The following is a 17479-nucleotide window of genomic DNA, read 5'->3' on the forward strand; positions in this document are numbered from 1 at the left end:
GTAGCCCTTCAGGAAAAGACAGAAACCTAGGTTGTTCTGTGATTTCTTGATCAACACAAAATGTTGACAGATGTTTCAAACTGGAAAACACCGTGTAGGCAGCAAACACAGGCCACGGCGTTACCTCTCCCCTGGGAACCCCCGCACACCCACCCGGCTTCATCCTCACCGTGGCCCCAGGAAGGTTTGTCCTCTCTGCTTACAGATGAAGAACAGCAGGCCCAGGGCTGCTGCCGCTTCTGTGGGGGTGTGGGTGGGAAGCCCTGATTGGAACCCTGTTGGGTTCAGATTTGGGGGCCACTCACTAGGAAGGCCGCTGTTCTGCCTCTGCCTGAAGCTGCTATAGCAAGGGGGTGCCAGCATTGTGAGGGGATAGCAAGGAGCCTGGGCCACTTGGCGGAGCTTTGGAATGTCTCTTTTGGCCATCGTTGCCTTATTGCTTGTGCGGGCTCGCAGGAAGCTTGGGAGGGGGACGGGAACGTGTGTGCGCTGCCCCATTAACCACAATGCAGGCTCGCTGCTCTTCTGGCTGGTGGTGGCCCCCTCATCTCCTCAGTCTGGGAGGAGGCCCTGCAAGGGCCCGGTTTTGATTCCCTGGTGGGTGATCTTGGGAACTTGCCTAACCTGTAGGCCATTTTCCATGGCGCACTGTCCCCAGTCTCTCTCAGCCCCCACTCCCAGCTCGGTGGCTTGAAGCTCTGTGGCGGGAGGCCTGTGCCCCAGCTGCGCTGTCACGTAGGCCATGCGGGCTGAGCACCCGGATGCCTTCATGGGTGCACTCTCTGTAGCTCTCCACTTTTCTCTCCCAGAAGGTTTTCGTTTTTATACCAGTAGAGCTGAACATTTTCATTTTCTCTTCAGCTTTTGCTTGTATAAGTCACTTCCCACCTGACACAGGCGCCCTGTCAATACCGTTTCCTTCTTCTCCCAGGGGCGGTCTGTGCTCTATACTTTTACACAGCTTGCTTTTCTCCTTCAGCAACAGGTAGCTCGCAGTCTTTTGAAAGAGTGCCCCCCGACCGTCTTAGTGCTGCGAATGGGAGTGTCATGAACCCTTGGGCTGTTTTTAGTGTTTTTATGACATCTTTAAACCCTGCTTTGTTCCAGCGGGCATCTTTGGGCAGGGTGACTTGGTTGACGAGCACATTTCTCACATTCAGCAGCATCTGTGGCTGGTGGCCCAGTCCTGGGTGGCATAGGCCTGACTCTTTTTTCAGGGGGTGAGGGCTGTTGAGGTCGCTGGGTTGTGTGTTTCCTCACTCCCTCAGTCCCAATCAGCCCCTTGTCAGGCTTCTGTGTGTGTCCTGCCTACGGGCTGCACTGGACAAGCAGGGACTCACAGCTGGAGGAGGTGGGGGAAGGGAGCTGCGGTCAGGGTCTGAGCAAACCCGTGCTCAAGGGTTCTTGGTGAGGACCGGGTCCTGCTGGGCCCTATTTTCCCGGTGAAACGTGTCCATGCCTGATCTTGCTGCTAATTGTGATATGGCACTTTTCTTGAGAGCTGGTGGGCAGAAATTAACGCGCCATTATTTTTAGCATGACTTTGTCACTGGTGGCCCATATCTCTTCCTCTGAGTTGTTGCCTCTTGAAATGAAAAGAATTATATTGTAAGCCAGGGGTAAGGACCCCAGTGAAACCCTGCCTCCTTTTTCCTGCTTAAGGGTCTTTTGCCCCCACAGGATGGGAGGGTTAGTCTCTGTCCTTGTAGTTGGGCGTGGCTTAGTCCTCAACCACCCATGTGTTTCCCAAGGGCTCTCAGCATTGCTGTAAAGTGCATCCGGATAGGCCTCATCGACAGATGGGTCACCTCCCTTCAGCCCACCATTCCCTTATACCTGGCCTGTGCCCCCCAGTCCCTCTGATGCCTCCAGGGTGCAGAGTGCCAGCCCAGCTGCAGGGGATTGAGTGGGGGGGGGGGCGGTCAGGGCTGGCAGTCCTTTAGAAGAGAGGCCCTCCCATGGCAATGGGGATGATGGCGATTACTCCCGTGAACCAAGTGTGTGTGGAAGCAGCAGGCCAGGCCTGTGAGGTCCCTTGCCTCATCTGATCCTCAAAATGTGCCTGTGATCAGGAGCACACTGAGGGTAAGGGGTGAGGCACATGTGGCGTTGAAGCCGGTGAGGGGATTTGGGGGAGAGGGCTGGTGGGATCCGTGTGTGCTCTCAGAAGACCACCCTGCCCACCATGTGGAGGAGACTTCTGGGTGTCATGGCAGATACAGGGGGCATTCTGCAAGGCCCCAGGGTCTGCCGGGTCATGTTCTGTGCCTGAGGGACACTTGAAGGAAGCCTGGGACAGGCATATATGGGCTGTGACAGGCTGGCTGCAGGCCTGATGTGTAGTCCCCAAAAAGACACAGGAGGAGGGCTGGAGAGGGTGGCCAGACCCTTGTCAGATCAGGTGAGAGCTTTGGAGCTAACCTGAGGAGAGATAGAAGGTTTCTTAGCAAATCAGACTGACTCGTTTGTTGTTCTGTAGAGCTGAGGCCCTCAGAACAATTCCCTGGATGAATGCAGCCTGGTGGGTTGTTGAGCGAGCCTCCTGCCTGAGGGTGTTCCTAGGGCCAGCTCCTGAGGGATTGTGAGGATGCCTCTGGAAGAGTCCTCAGGTGCTTCCCCATCATTACTCACCCCTGCCAGCTACAGGAGGGTGACCTGAGCGGGCATCACAGAAGGGGCGGTAGTCAGGAGGGAAGCCAGGCCCACTCCCAGGTAGGGTGGGTGCAGGTCGGAGGTGCCATGTGGGTTGGCTTGTGGGTGCGGCTGGGTGGGGCCGCAGTCCCATTACGCACCTCACAGCCCTGCACCTGCGTCCCCTGCAGACATGTACAGTGTCTGCTCTGTTTGCTGGCCAACAGGTGTGGCACACCTGCTGCGTGCTGGCTGGGATTGTGGGGGTGCAGAGGCGACTCTGCCCTGCCCTCCTGGCAGCCCCACCCCAAAGAGGAGCTGTGTGGAGAGGAGCCAGGGGCCCTCCAGCAAGTGCAGTGTAACTGGCTGCGTGCTGTGGGAGCTGAGGCCCTGCTAGGGCTGGTGGTAGCCGGTGGGTGAAGGCTTTGCAGAACCTGGGCAGATGTGAGGGCTTCCTGGAACTGCTTCCTGGTGGCATGGGTGCATTTGAAATGTTCTTGATGAAACAGGAAGCTTGAATCAAGCGGTCCCTATGTTCTGCCCCTGGTCAAGTGTCACAGATGGTGGCAATGGCAGCAGAGGGTTGCTAACTTGCTGAGGACCCATAGCTGTGGCTCTGGCCTCTCCTGGACTGGGGAGAACGGCACCAGTGTGTGACTCTCATCCAGGATGACCCCAAGGGTGCCTCCGGGCCAGCCAGACAGCACAGGGTTTAAAGGGCGCAGTCAGGGCTCCTGGGCTCTTCCTGCCCCATCTGCACACCTGGCCCCCGGGAATGGGGCTTGGGCACATCATGGCCAGAGGCAGGGGCTTGGCTCCAGCTGGCCTTCTGGGCTTAGTGGCCAACTCTGTGCCAGGCTTCCAGGGACCCACCGATCTGAAAGGGAAGCCAGAGGCTGGAACCTCTTTCTGGCCGGCTCTCTGTTCCCTTTGCTGAGGGCACAGATTGCTGAAGCTCGGGTGGGATTTCCTGTCCTTTCAGAGCTCCTCGGCCTCTCATCCATGACAAATAACCCAACCAAGGATACCTTTCGTGAGCCTTTCAGAAGTCGTGGCCTATCATGTATCGTGATTTTTTTTTAAAGATTTTATTTATTTATTTGATAGAGATTACAAGTAGGCAGAGAGGCAGGCAGAGAGAGGGGGGAGGCAGGCTCCCTGCTGAGCAGAGAGCCCGATGCGGGGCTCAATCCCAGGACCCTGGATCATGACCTGAGCCAAATGCAGAGGTTTTAACCCACTGAGCCACCCAGGCGCCCCATAAAGATTTTTAATTTATTTACTGGGCAGAGAAAGATCACAAGCAGGCAGAGAGGCAGGCAGAGAGAGGAGGGGGAAGCAGGCTCCCCACTGAGCAGGGAACCCAATGTGGGGCCTGATCCCAGGACCCAGAGGTCATGACCTGAGCCAAAGGCAGAGGCTTAACCCACTATGGTGAATTTTGATAAGTTCTCTCTGTACTATGTTTGTACAACTTACAAGCCTTCGCAGGGGATGAAGAAAACAAGGTTTCTGTTCCTCCTGCTGCTTTTGCTGGCCGTCTGTGCGACTAGCTCCACCGGTCTGGTCCCGCTCCCGGATCCCAGTCACCGGTCGCTTCTGTGTGGATCTCTGTCCCAGTCCTTACTACTCTAGACCCTTGGCGACCTGCATCTGTCTAGAATGGGGTCAGGTTTCATTACCACGTGTATGCCTCACTCCCGGCCTCTCCCCTTCCAGGAGCATTTGTGTTCCTCACTGTTTGTCCCTTGTGCCCTGTTCCCTTCTCCAGAGGCAATGCCTCTTTAGCAAAATGTAGACCGTTAGTGAGCCGAGAGTTCTGGAAGTTGAGGTTTTCGCTCAGTATGAATCGTGTGTCCTCCACTGTTGGCTGAGTTTTCACAACTCAGAGTTTGTTTCTTACAAAGGTGTATAGAATTGCCTTGGCCTATGAAGTGGTTTCTATTATAAACACAACACAAAAGCAAGGAAGAGTATGTGAAACCGTTTGTTTCCTTTTGGGAAGTTTTTATAACTTTATTTTATTTTATTTTTTTTAGATTTTATTTATTTGAGGGAGAGACAGTGAGAGAGAGCATGAGCGAGGAGAAGGCCAGAGAGCGAAGCAGACTCCCCATGGAGCTAGGAGCCTGATGCGGAACTCGATCCCGGGACTCCGGGATCATGACCTGAGCCGAAGGCAGTCGTCCAACCAACTGAGCCACCCAGGCGTCCCTATAACTTTATTTTGATTGATTTCGAATTTGTTGAAAAGTTGCAAGAAAAATAAGCAACTTCCAAGTATCTTTTACCCAGATTCACTGTTCGTGTCTCACTTCATGTGTTATGTGTGTTGTTTTGTTTTGTTTTAAGATTTAATGTATTTATTTGAGTGAGGGAGCAAGAACAGGGAGAGAGGGAGACGCAGGCTCCCCGCTGAGCAGGGAGCCCAGCCTGGGGCTTGATCCCAGAATCCAGAGGTCATGACCTGAGCCAAAGGCAAATGCTTAACCGGCAGAGCCACCCAGGTAGCCCCTCACTTCCTGTGTTTTATCTGGTCTGTGACTATGGTATAAGCAAGTAAGTATTTCTAGGAAGCATTAGAAGAACCGGTGGGAAGTATAAGTACCTTCACTAAGAACAAGGGCACTGTCTTACATAAGCGCTGTACGGTTACAAGATCAACAAATTTAACATAAATCTCGCGCTCTTTCCTAGTCCACAGTGTGTATTCACATCCCGTTAGTTGTTTCAAGAATCTTCTCTGATTGTCGGTCTGTCTGTTGCCGCCATCAGCATGGTGGGCTGTTGTCGGGGCCCCAGAGCTGGAGGCATATGCCATCTCCTCTGTGTTGGGAACGTGGGCTCTGAGCACCTGCCCAAGCAGGCTTGCCTTTGTACTGACAAGGAATTTGTGGGAGATGCTTTCAGAATCAGTGGAAACCATCATTGTCAGCTGTCAGCTGCCAGTCCGAGCGCCCACTGGTCCTTTCCCATGTCCACGCGCCCGCCTGTGCTTCTGAGGCTGCATCCCTCCTCCTCCACCTCTTTGTGCTTGCTCAGGCCCATATGGGCTTTTGGATTCTTGTTTTATTCAGTGGATTATAATCCCTTGCCCTCATTATTTATTTCAACGACTGGATTGTTCCCGATTTAGCCAGGGAGAGTCTGTGTTTCACGTTGGCTTCTGTTTCCTTTAGACGCGTCCCCGTATTTCTCTGAGCACTTTCTTCCTTTCTGGCACAGGAGATGCTGCGGGGTCATTTTACACTTTCCAGTGAGCCCTGGAAACTGTTTGTTTTTAATGAATGCACCAGCCTGTACATTCCAAAACGTAGTTTATTTTGTACTACCAGTGGGGACTTACCTGTGGTCTTCGGGACTTTTATTTACATGTGGTTGGGAGGGAAGACCTCATGACTGCTGGCTGAGTGGCTTTCTTTTCATGGCCCGTGGAGACTCTTTATGAAGAGATAATGCAGATTTACCTTATAGATAACTTCAGCTAAGCTAGAGGTTAATTATTAAAGCAACTGCTATTTTTTTTTTTTTAAGATTTTATGTCTTTATTTAGAGAGCATGTGAGAGTGGGGGAAGGGGGAGAGGGAGAGAATCTCAAGCACACTTCACACTGAGCACAAAGCCTGACACGGGGCTCGATCTCTCGGCCCTGAGATCATAACCTGAGCTGAAACCAAGAGTCATACACTCAGCCCACTGAGCCCCCACTGCCTCGCACCTCTTATTTTTTAAGCACTGACTATGTACCTGTCATTTCAATTCCAACAAAGACTCTTGGTAAACATAAGGAAACTGAGGCTCAGAGAGATGAATATACTGGTCAGATTCACACAGTTAGTGAGTAAACTGGGCCAGGGTTTCAATTCACTTTAGTCTGATTTTAAAACTCACTTTTTCTTGGGGTGCCTGGGTGGTCAGTGGGTTGAGCCTCAGCCTTCAGCTCAGGTCGTGATCTTAGGGTCCTGGGATCGAGCCCCGCATCGGGCTCTCTGCTTGGCGGGGAGCCTGCTTCCCCCACTCTCTGCCTGACTCTCTGCCTACTTGTGATCTCTCTCTCTCAAACATATTTAAAAAAAAAACACCTCAGTTTTTCTGGGATATTTTGTTGTTATACAAGGTAGTTCCTTACTCCAAATTATAGAATTTGCACATGTCACAGTTGAACAACAAAAAGCTTTTGTGGTTATGGGGCTTTTTCCTGGTTGCATAATTCTGTGTCTTCTCTGATGACAGGTCTGCAGAATTAAAACTTGTGGTTCTTCATGGTGTTCTCTCAAAGGAAGGTCTACTTGTTTTCGTTAGAGAGTGACTTGGCGGTCCTGGTGTTTCTTTGAATACCCAGAAGTTCCCTAACCCTCTTATTTTCTTCCTATAGGAATTTGCTTGCTAGAAAACAGAATGCAAGACTTGACAAACAAAATGACTTGGGATGGAAGTTATTTGGAAAAGTACCACTTCGAGAGAATGCTCAGAAAGATTCAAAGAAAATACAAAAGGTATATGAGACCCCAAAACTCAGAAATATGCTGTGCAGCACTATTTATGAACCTTGCAAAAGTGACCTTTCTGGAGGCTTTGAAATTGGAAAACTTTGTGTTGATCTGCATGCCCACTTCCTAAAATCTGAGTCTTTCATCAGAAAGTTGATGCCTTTAACCTTTTCCATTCCTTGTCGCTTTCCGCATGTGCCTAGGGGAGAGCTGGCTTCGCTCTGTGTAATGTCACTCGATCGGTTTTTCCAGTACTAGTTGCAGATGTGTTTATTGTCAAACTTTTATTAATTGTGTTCCTTATTAAAGCACTCTCCCCTCTGGTCCCATGGGTTTCTTGGAGTGTAATCCTTCCATTGCTGATTTGGCCAGGAATGCAGGGGCCATCGCTCATCCCCCTCATACCCCCTGTAGGAGGACCCTTTCCCCTTGCTGGCTTGGGAGGTGGTCCCTTTTCCGAGCAGGGGGAGGGAGTGGGGTACAAGGGTCGGGCCAGGCCTGTTGTATCTCATCACTGGGATGCCGACAGCTGGAGGCACGTGCTCATCTTTTCAAAGAAGGCTCGTGCACAGACTCTGCGAGGCCAGAGGTATCTATGGCTTGGACTTTGACTGTTACCAGCTGCGTCCTCCCCTGGACTCTGAGTCCCAGCCATCCTCATAGACTGCCATTTGCCCAATGCCGTGACACTGCCCCCCAGCAGGCTGCCTCCTCCCACCTCAGTTTTGTATTCACTGACAGTTGTTCAGTGAATACTTTTGAGGACCTACTAAGTGCCCGGCCTCAGGTGTGGTGCTGGGCTGAGAGAAGTGACCGAAGCATTTGCTCCAGAGCGCCCCTCTGGTAAGGAGAGGACTCCAGGGCGGGTAGGAGAACCGTAGGTGTGTGTGTGGGTGGGGCTGGGCCTGCTAGGCCAGGCCTCATACATGGTTGAGTTCAGAGGTGTAGCACAGTTATTAAGACGGGGGATCCTGAATTGAGTGCTTCCTCTGTGCCAGTTTCAGATGAGTCAGCACTTGGGTTTCTAGTTCATTTAAAGCTTGTAACTGCCTTCTGCAGAAGGTACCATTATTATCTTACCAAAGAAGCACTTGAGAGATGGGCTGAGTGACTTGGGCAGAGCTAGACCCTACCCTAGGGCTCTTGCTTCTCCTCTGAGTCTTTGCAAGGAAGGGGCAGGAGAAAGTGGGGGCGGCCTGGGCCAGGGCTGAGGGGCTGGGGCTGTGTGTGGCCTGCATCCAGGGAGCAGTGGGAGGGGCTGTCCCTGGGGCCTGTGTCATGTGCTGGGCCTGGAACCTGTCTCTGACCTGAAGGCTCTGGGGAGTCCCAGAGGATTTTACTTACCTAAGGAGTAAAAGGTCCCCTTGGCAAGAATGTGGCTCTTGGACTAGTCCAGAGGAGTAAAGTGGGGTCTGGCCCAGCACTGTGGTTCTTGTGGGTTGAGGGTACCAGTTGTGCTGGGTAGAGGGGCATGGCATGCGTGGGAGGTGGTGAGGGCATGCCAGGGCTCTGGCTTGAACAGCATGGGGAATCTGCACGCATTTCATGTGTTTCTGCCTCAGCAAATTGAAGGTCTGAAGCTGTTCTGAAGGTTGTCTGACACTCCTTATGGCGATTGTCTGGGCCCAGGGAACTTAGCAAGTACACCGGTGTTGGAATTCGTTTTTATAGATTGTCATACTTTGAATTGGAATCACTTATTGTATAGGCTTAGTATAATAGCATACAATTAAAAGGTGATTCATTTATATGCAAAGCTCAGCTATAAATTTCTTAGAAACTAAATAGCCAAACTGAATTTTTAAAGAAATCCACACTTTGGAAAAAAGTAACCATTGTCCTTCTGTAGATTTTCCCATGACTCTTAGTATCACTTGCATCATGTTTGAATTTCTTTGTTAGCTTTGTTGAACCTTTTTTTTTTAAGGTGAACATGGATTATGTTCTTGAACCTGAAGGATTTTTGTGAACTGAAATGACTAGGTCCACTAATCATGTGGTAACACAGTACTGCAGAGAAGAGGGACATCTGGCTTCAAGCATCAATAATAAAGGATGTAATTGTACCTGCATGAGTCATACAATCTGGCCTGCGTCCTATTCGCTCCTGCTTTGTGTCTCTGGCTCTTGATTCCATGCCTCTCTCCTGGGGCTGGCAAGGTCTGTGGGGGATCCCGGGCCAGGGATCTGGTGCGGTGGAGAGGCCCCCGGGCATTGGGCTGGAGCTGGCTGCCGTCACAGGTGTCAGCTCCCACTCTCTAGAGAGCCCGGAGCCGGGGCTTAGTTTCGGGGCCTGTGAGCCCAAGCAGTGCCAACAACTCCTATTAGAGCCAGAGCAGCAAGAAGGGCTTAGGAGACTCGAGTTCCTTTTCCTGCTCTCTTTGGAATATGTTTATCGCACGGTGATTTAAGAGCGTGGACTTTGGAGTCAGAGTGCAGGAGTTGGTATCCCGGCTCTGCCGCAGCTCAGCTAGGTGGGCAAGTCCCATAACCCTTTTGAGCCTCATTTCCTCCTCTCCAGAATCTGGAGAGCCATAGGACCAGCCTCGGAGGGGCAAGGATTCAGTGTGCGAGTGGACATCACATGCTCGGAACAGCACGGAATGTCGTAAGTGCCGGCAGGTGTTTGCTGTTATTATTGTCCCCTTCTTGTGACACACAAGAAACAACACAGTGTGAGAGGATGAGCCTGACGCCTCCATGCGTCCCTTCACTTACACATTCAACAGACACTGCCCTGTGCCAAGGCCAGGCCTGTGGCTGGGTCGGGACACCTCAAGGAGCCTGCGGTGCAGCCGAGGGGACAGGTGCGCACACCAGCCAAGATCTTTGGACTTGCCAACCTGCGTGTGATTTCCAGCCTCACCTCCCCTTATCTGTGTAACCTTGGCCAGTTACTCCTGGGCAGCAAGGGCATTCTGAATCCAACTCACTAGATTGTTATAAGAGATTACGTATGTGGAATATTTTTGTCCCATGTTTCCCACAGCCCGTGGCCCAGAGTTAGTACTCAAGGAGGGGCGGTTGTGACTTTTAATTAATAGGTCCAGCAAGTGGCAGGTCCTACCTCTGATTTGCCCAGGGTGCCCTGGGACGCATTGGACTTCCTCATAACTGGGCCAGAGTCTCTTAACTTGAGACGTATGGGTACATGGCTGCCATTTTTAGGAAATGTTACGTTCAGATATCTTTTCAAATTTCATAAAGGTTTTGAAAAGTAATTTTCTCTCCGCTTACATTATTTCAGAGAGATTTTCTAAACAGGGGAAACAAAAATGACCAAGGATAGCTATGAGGATGACCCTAAAGCATGGTTCTCAAAGTATGGTCCACGGACTAATGTTGTCACCATCTGGGTGTTTGTTAGAAACCCAGATTCTCAGTCCTCATCTCAGACCCACTGAAGAAACTGTGGGGCTGGGGGCACCCCAAGTAGTGTTATAGCAAATGCTCCAGGTACTGGTCACGCACGCTCACATTGCAGAAACACTGCTGTTAGAGAAGGGGTTGGTGGGTATAAGATGCAAATAGCCATCTTTGCCCACAGCAGGTTAAATAAGTGGTCCAGAATATACCGGACGCCCATTGTGGCAGCTGCTGGTGAACTGGAGAGGCCCCTGAGAATAAAGTTGTGGAGAATACATTTGAATACAGCTGTCTTGGGGTCTCCTGTCCTTGGGTTTGTACGGGGCGGGGCTCTGGCCACATTGGCCCCTCGGGGCGGCACATCCTTTGCCTTGTGAATAAAGAGGAACCTTCCTTCTTGGATTCAGTGGTCCTTTGCCCCGTAAAATTGAGCCACCGTGGGGGTCCCTCCTGGGATTATAATGAAGGGCAAGACTAACATGGCCCCTGCCTTTGTTGGACCTTACCATAGATCAGGAACACACAGCTTGAAGCAAAATAACTCTGCAGGTCATTGCAGCTGTGATAAGCCTGTGAAAAGAAGTGGTGTGCAGAAACGGTGTGATGGAAACCCATCCTAGGGTTTCCACACCACTGGTTTTTCAAGTGACCACCCGTTCCCAGGTCCAGGGGTCATTCCTCAGCCCACGTCTTATCAAATTCTTTTCTGCTCCTTGTGAGCCTTTCTGACCTTGACTTCTGGGTCACTGCACTCTCCTCTGTGGGGTGCCCTTTGGATTTTAGAGGGCCTCTCAGGTGCTTCTCTGTCTGTGGTCACCCCCTAGGGGACCTCAGTGGGACTCAAGGCTCTACCAGCAGCCCCCACATTTGTTCCCAGCCAGGACCTCATCCTTGAACTGTAGACCTTGCCTGCATGTTCCACTGGGTATCCACCAGCCACTTCCTGTCTGACTCTTACTTTGCTTTTTCTGTATCATTGGGCCTGTTCCCTTTGCATCTTTCCTCATTTTGGAAAGTGATAGCCTTCTTTTTCAAGTCTTCTTCTTCTCAAGTCTAAGACTTGAGAGTTGTTCTTGACTTCTCTCTTCCCATAGCCCCCTTCCAACCTGACTGGCGTTTTGCTTTTGTTTGCATTCTGCCCGTGACTCTGACATACAGCCGGGTTTGAGAAGTAGTGACTTGCTGGGGAATTTGGGTACTCTGGTGAAGTTGTGCAGATGAAATCTTATTAAAAGATATCACTGCCATTGCCTGGCGTGCGGGAGTTATGGTTTACTGTCTCTCGGTTGCTCGAACTATCGGAACAGGGGTTGGATTTATAAAGATAAATTAGCAATACTTACTATCCTGGTTCTGTTAATTGGTAGAAGATGTATAAGATGTTAACCTATTAAGGAAAAGAATACACTGGGCATCTTATTGCCCTGAAATACCACTATTTGCATTTTGGTATTGTTCCTTTCAATAATTTTGTCGTGCGTGGTCTTTTGATTTTTATTTATTTATTTATTTATTTTGAGGAAAAGACCACTTAAAAAGTCAAAGCAAGTCTCTGTAATCTGAGATGTCAGAGGAGCTCAGGGCTGCCCACATTTAGAGAGATGCTTCCAAGCCGAGTTTGTAAATCCTTGAGACCTTACAGCAGGTACATAGACTCGGGGATTCAGACAGCATCCTGTTTGAGCTCCAAGGCAGCTGCCGACGGGTAGGGACCACCACGGGCAGTGTGGGCTTGTGGGCTCCCATGTTCTGGATAAGACATGTCATTTGAGCAGAGAAGCGTACAAGTGTTTGGGCATGTGTAACCTGGAATGACTTGGATGGCCTTCTGGAATTTCCAGTCAGCTCTTAGATGTGAAAGAGAGAATCCCAGAAGGCGGCAAATCCAGAACAGCTGAAAGCAATATTCATTCTCCTCACTTCTGAGTTCTGTGAAGTCTGGGTGGTCAGAAAAACATAAACCATCACAAACTGCAGAAAACACAAAGCCTGGATGGTCAGTGCAGGGGGCTGGTGATGGGCCTGCAGGTAATTCTAAAACAACTTGAGAAAACTTCCTTCATCTTCAAAATAGGGTTGAACCCATTACAAAAAAGAGCAGGTCCTAGTTGTGGGTAAGGAGCAAACATACTCTAACCTGTCTCCTGATGAGCACAGCTGTAAAACTGGAACATAGTACGTATAATACGAGTAGCTTTTCAAGCCTTCTGGAAAGTAAACGGTAGCAGGCGGACCACGGGAAAAGACCACAGTTCAGAGTACTGCTGACTCAATTGACCCTACCATTTTTTTCTCCTCTGATTACACCCTCTGGGTGTTAATAAGCACTAGGTATTAGAGATGGGTTAGATCAGAGTTAGCACTAGGGAAGCCTTTCTAGTTCTGGATGAGGAGTGGTACTCTCACACTCAGAAAGCAGAAACCCTACTTTTCATTTTTTCCTTTTCTCTGTTTTCTCACACCCCAGCCCCGGTGCAGTCTCCCAACAGTAGAAACGGGCCAGCAGGAGCCTGAAACTCTCAGGAAGGGGACCTGATGAGAGGAGGTTTATTCCCAAGATGGTGGGGGAGACCCCTGATGCCCTCTTCTCTCTCCTCCTACCGCTTGGCCCAAGGTTGTGGGAGGTGTGTGTGTGGCTAGAGAACTAGAGAAGGGGTGACCCAGGGAATCTGTAAGTTCTGGAGACATTGTGGAGAGGAGGAACTCAGGAAAGTGGCCTTGAAGGTTATTATGAACTCCTGGGCTGACTCGCAAGTTGTGGATACATGGGTCTGACCGTAACTAGCAACAGTAGACTTGAGAACCGGACTTCAGGAACAGACTGGCACCTGGTCCCATGCTGGCCGCTGGGCGATGCACATGGTGGGGATTGTAGCCAACAGGCGCCGTGAAGGCTTTGAAAAGTCAGCTGACTTTGGAGCCACAACCCAGGAGCTGCTACACAAAACTTTTAAATGAAAAATAACAACAACATGTTACTTTTAATTTATTATATTGCCTGGGTGGCTCAGTACGTTAAGTGTCTGCCTTCAGCTCGGGTCATGAAGTCAGGGTCCTGGGATGGAGGCCCACATCAGGCTTCCTGCTTAGTGGGGAGCCTGCTTCTCCCTCTGTCTCTGCCTGTGCTCGCTCTCTCTCTCTGACAGGTGGATGAGTAATATCTTTAAAAAGAAAAAAAATAACCAGGGGCGCCTGGGTGGCTCAGTGGGTTAAAAAGAAAAAAAAATAACCATAACAATAAAAAGCTAGTAAACAACAAAAAGCTAACTGGATAGTCCCAGTAGCAGAGCAAAGATGATAGCAGAAAGAGTGTGTAAACTTTGAGATCGGTCCGTAGAAACCATTCCGTCTGAAGAATACAGAGAAAAAAGATTGGAGAAAGTGACTAAGCTTTAGGGACATGTAGGGCAGTACTGACAGGCTGAACAGTGGTGCTCTTGGGGTTTTGGAAAGAGAGAAGAAAGACGGGGTGCAGAAAACATATTGGACTAGATAGTGTCTGAATACGGCTTAAATCCAACAAAAGATCTAAGCTTATAGACGTGGGGAGGGGGGCTTGGTGAACTCCAGACAGGAGGAAGCCACAGAAGACCATGCCGAGACAAATCATAATCGAACTGCTGAAAATAAAGACAAAAACTATCTTACATGCAGCCGGAGAAAATGGATTACTTACTGGGGAACGACAATTTGAATGACTTTGATTATTCACATCAGAAACCTGGTTTTTAAAAGTACTGGAGGAAAAGAGCCATCAGTTCCAAATTCTGTGTCGGGCACAAAACCCTGCAGGGTTGCAGGTGAAACACAGGGGTCACAGATGAAGGAAGCATGGGAGAATTTGTTGCTAGCAGATCTGAGTTGCTGAAGGATGTTTTTCAGATGGAAGGGTCATTATACCTGAAGGAGACTTGGAACATTCGGAAGGAAGAGGAGGGGAAGAGTGAGGCTCTAGGTAGGTACAACAGACCCCCTGTTCTCTTCGTGAGCTCTTTCTAACGTGTTCCACTGAAGCAAAGACTAGAACATCATCTGGGTTCTCAGTGTCTGTAGATGTCACATAAAGGGACATGGTGGTAAGAGGCTAAAACAATTAAATGTGCATTATAATCCCTAGGTCAACTGCCAAATTATAACAGTAAAAAACACAAGATGTTAAAATGAAATTCTAAAAAGTTAAAAAAATGAAACCAAGGCAGGAAGGAGGAAATAGAGGAAGGAAAAACAAAACAGACAAGATAATAAACTGAAACATATCAGTTATTATATTAATATAAATGGTCTGAACACACCAGTTGTGTGTCTGAGGGCCTAATCCTGACAGATTGTCAGAATGGGTGAGAAAATTAAAAAGATCCAAATATGTGTTGTCTAAAAGAAACTCACTTCACATGTAAAATACGTAGGTTAAAATGAAAGGATGGGAAAAGATATACCAGGAAAGCACTAATTGGAATGAAGATGGAGTAGATAGAGTAGCATAAGAAAAATCAGATTTCAGAGGATGGGAGGTTCCCAGGATGAGGCAGAATGTCACCTGATAAAGGCAGAATGACTCTGAATGTGTGTACCCACGAGAGCTGTGGAATGCATGAAGCAGAGATGGGCAGAGCTGGAACACGTGTACAAATCCACAGTTATTACTGGGTTGTCGACTCTAAATGGTGACCTGTAGACCACTGATGGAATCAGCCAGGACTCTGAAGGACTGACTATGGGCCGGCTGGACTGATGGGTATTTGGAGAACGCTCCAGCCTCCCACAGGAGCACAGCACACATTCTTGACAAGCATGCATACAGCGTGCACCAGGAAAGACTATAACCTGTGTTATAAAAGCAACCATAAAGCTGAAAGGATTAAAATGACACAAAATAGGTTCTCTAACCACCGTGGAATTAGATCACAAAGCCGGGACACACAGATAGCAAGAACCCACCCCAAAACTTGGAAATTAAGTAAGTAACACACTTCTAGATAAATCATGGGACAATGAGGAGGTCACAAAGAAAGTTAGAGAATATTTTGGACTGAATGAAAATAGAACATACCAAAATTTGTGGGATAGAATGCTTAGAAGGGGGACGCCTGGATGGCTCAGTTGGTTAAGCAGCTGCCTTCGGCTCAGGTCATGATCCCGGTGTCCTGGGATCCAGTCCCGTATCGGGCTCCTTGCTCGGCAGGGAGCCTGCTTCTCCCTCTGCCTCTGCCTGCCTCTCTGTCTGCCTGTGCTCGCTCTCTCTCCCTCTCTCTCTGACAAATAAATAAATAAAATCTTTAAAAAAAAAAAAAAGAATGCTTAGAAGGAAATTTTAAAGTGTTAAAAGGCTCATGTTAGAAAAGAACAAAGTTCTCTGATCAATAATCTGATTTTCTATGCTAAGAACCATAAAAGAAGCAAATAAACCCAGAGTAAGCCAAGGTGTGGGGGATAATAAACATAAGAATAGAAACAGTGAAACTGAAAATGAAAAAAACAGTGAAACCAAAAGCTGATTCTTTTTTTTTTTTTTTAAAGATTTTATTTATTTATTTGACAGACAGAGATCACAAGTAGGCAGAGAGGCAGGCAGAGAGAGAGGAGGAAGCAGGCTCCCTGCTGAGCAGAGAGCCTGATGAGGGACTCGATCCCAGGACCCCGAGATCATGACCCGAGCCGAAGGCAGCGGCTTAACCCACTGAGCCACCCAGGCGCCCCAAAAGCTGATTCTTTGAAGTGATGAAGAACATTGATCAAACACTAGCAAAATTGACAAAAGGAGAGGTAAACCAGATTCTCAGTAAGAGTGAGATAGGGGATACCACAGAAATTAAAACAACAATGAATGTCACGGATAACTCCACATTCATAAGTTTGAGAATTTAGATGAAATGGTCCATTTCTTGGGGTGGCTCAGACCCCAAGACCTTCGGCCTAGGTCATGATCCCAGGGTCCTGGGATCAAGCCCCACATCGGGCTCTCTGCTCAGCGGGAAGCCTGCTTCCTCCTCTCTCTCTGCCTGCCTCTCTGCCTACTTGTGATCTCTGTCTGTCAAATAAATTTTAAAAAACCTTTAAAAAAAAAAAAAAAGAAATGGTCCATTTCTTCGAAAATCACAAGTCACCAAATCTCACCCAAGATGACTAGATGACCTGAATCACCCTCTAATTATTAAAGAAATGGAAATCTCCAAGCCCAGGGAATGTCCTTGGTGAGTTCTGCCAGTATTTAAGGAAAAATAACACCAGTTTTAGAGGTGAGCCCAGCTCCTGACACATTTTACGAGGCCTCTATTACCCTGATACCAAAGGAGACAAGTGCAGTACAGAAAAATCTGATTGCAGACTTGTCTCCCTTATGAAGATGCATTTAATCCCCAATAGAATATTGGCAAGTTGAGGGGCGCCTGGGTGGCTCAGTGGGTTAAAGCCTCTGCCTTCGGCTCAGGTCATGATCCCAGGGTGCTGGGATCAAGTCCCACATGGGGCTCTCTGCTCGGCAGGGAGTCTGCTTCCTCCTCTCTCTCTCTCTCTCTCTGCCTGCCTCTCTGCCTACTTGTGATATCTGTCAGTCAAATAAATAAAATATTAAAAAAAAAAAGAATATTGGCAAGTTGAATCCATTAATACTTAAAAAAGTAAAAAAAGAAGGTCATACCCCACAACTAAGTGGCATTTTTGCCGGGAATGCAAGACTGGTTTAGCATTTGAAGATCAATTGGTGTAATCCACCATATTGACAATCTTGGGTGAGCCTTGGGGGTTTTATCGAGTGTGGGAACCTAGTTTCAAAAGTTGACAGGCTAGGGCGCCTGGGTGGCTCAGTGGGTTAAGCCGCTGCCTTCGGCTCAGGTCATGATCTCAGGGTCCTGGGATGGAGTCCCGCATCCGGCTCTCTGCTCAGCGGGGAGCCTGCTTCCTCCCCTCTCTCTCTCTCTGCCTGCCTCTCTGCCTGCTTGTGATCTCTCTCTGTCAAATAAATAAATAAAATCTTTAAAAAAAAAAAAAAGTTG

General features: G+C 48.9%; 1 protein-coding gene across 2 annotated transcripts in view; it reads left to right on the plus strand.

Moving 5' to 3' along the window:
- TBC1D14 (TBC1 domain family member 14) overlaps positions 1 to 17479 on the plus strand; it is a 103358-nt gene that overhangs the window by 39590 nt on the left and 46289 nt on the right. For both annotated transcript variants that reach the window (XM_044267835.1, XM_044267836.1), the window contains exon 3: positions 7007 to 7127. In XM_044267835.1, the coding sequence (XP_044123770.1) occupies positions 7007 to 7127 (121 nt within the window). The remainder of the gene's footprint in view (positions 1 to 7006; positions 7128 to 17479) is intronic.

This window comes from Neovison vison, chromosome 11 (assembly GCF_020171115.1).
Source record: "Neovison vison isolate M4711 chromosome 11, ASM_NN_V1, whole genome shotgun sequence".
NCBI lineage: Eukaryota > Metazoa > Chordata > Mammalia > Carnivora > Mustelidae > Neogale > Neogale vison.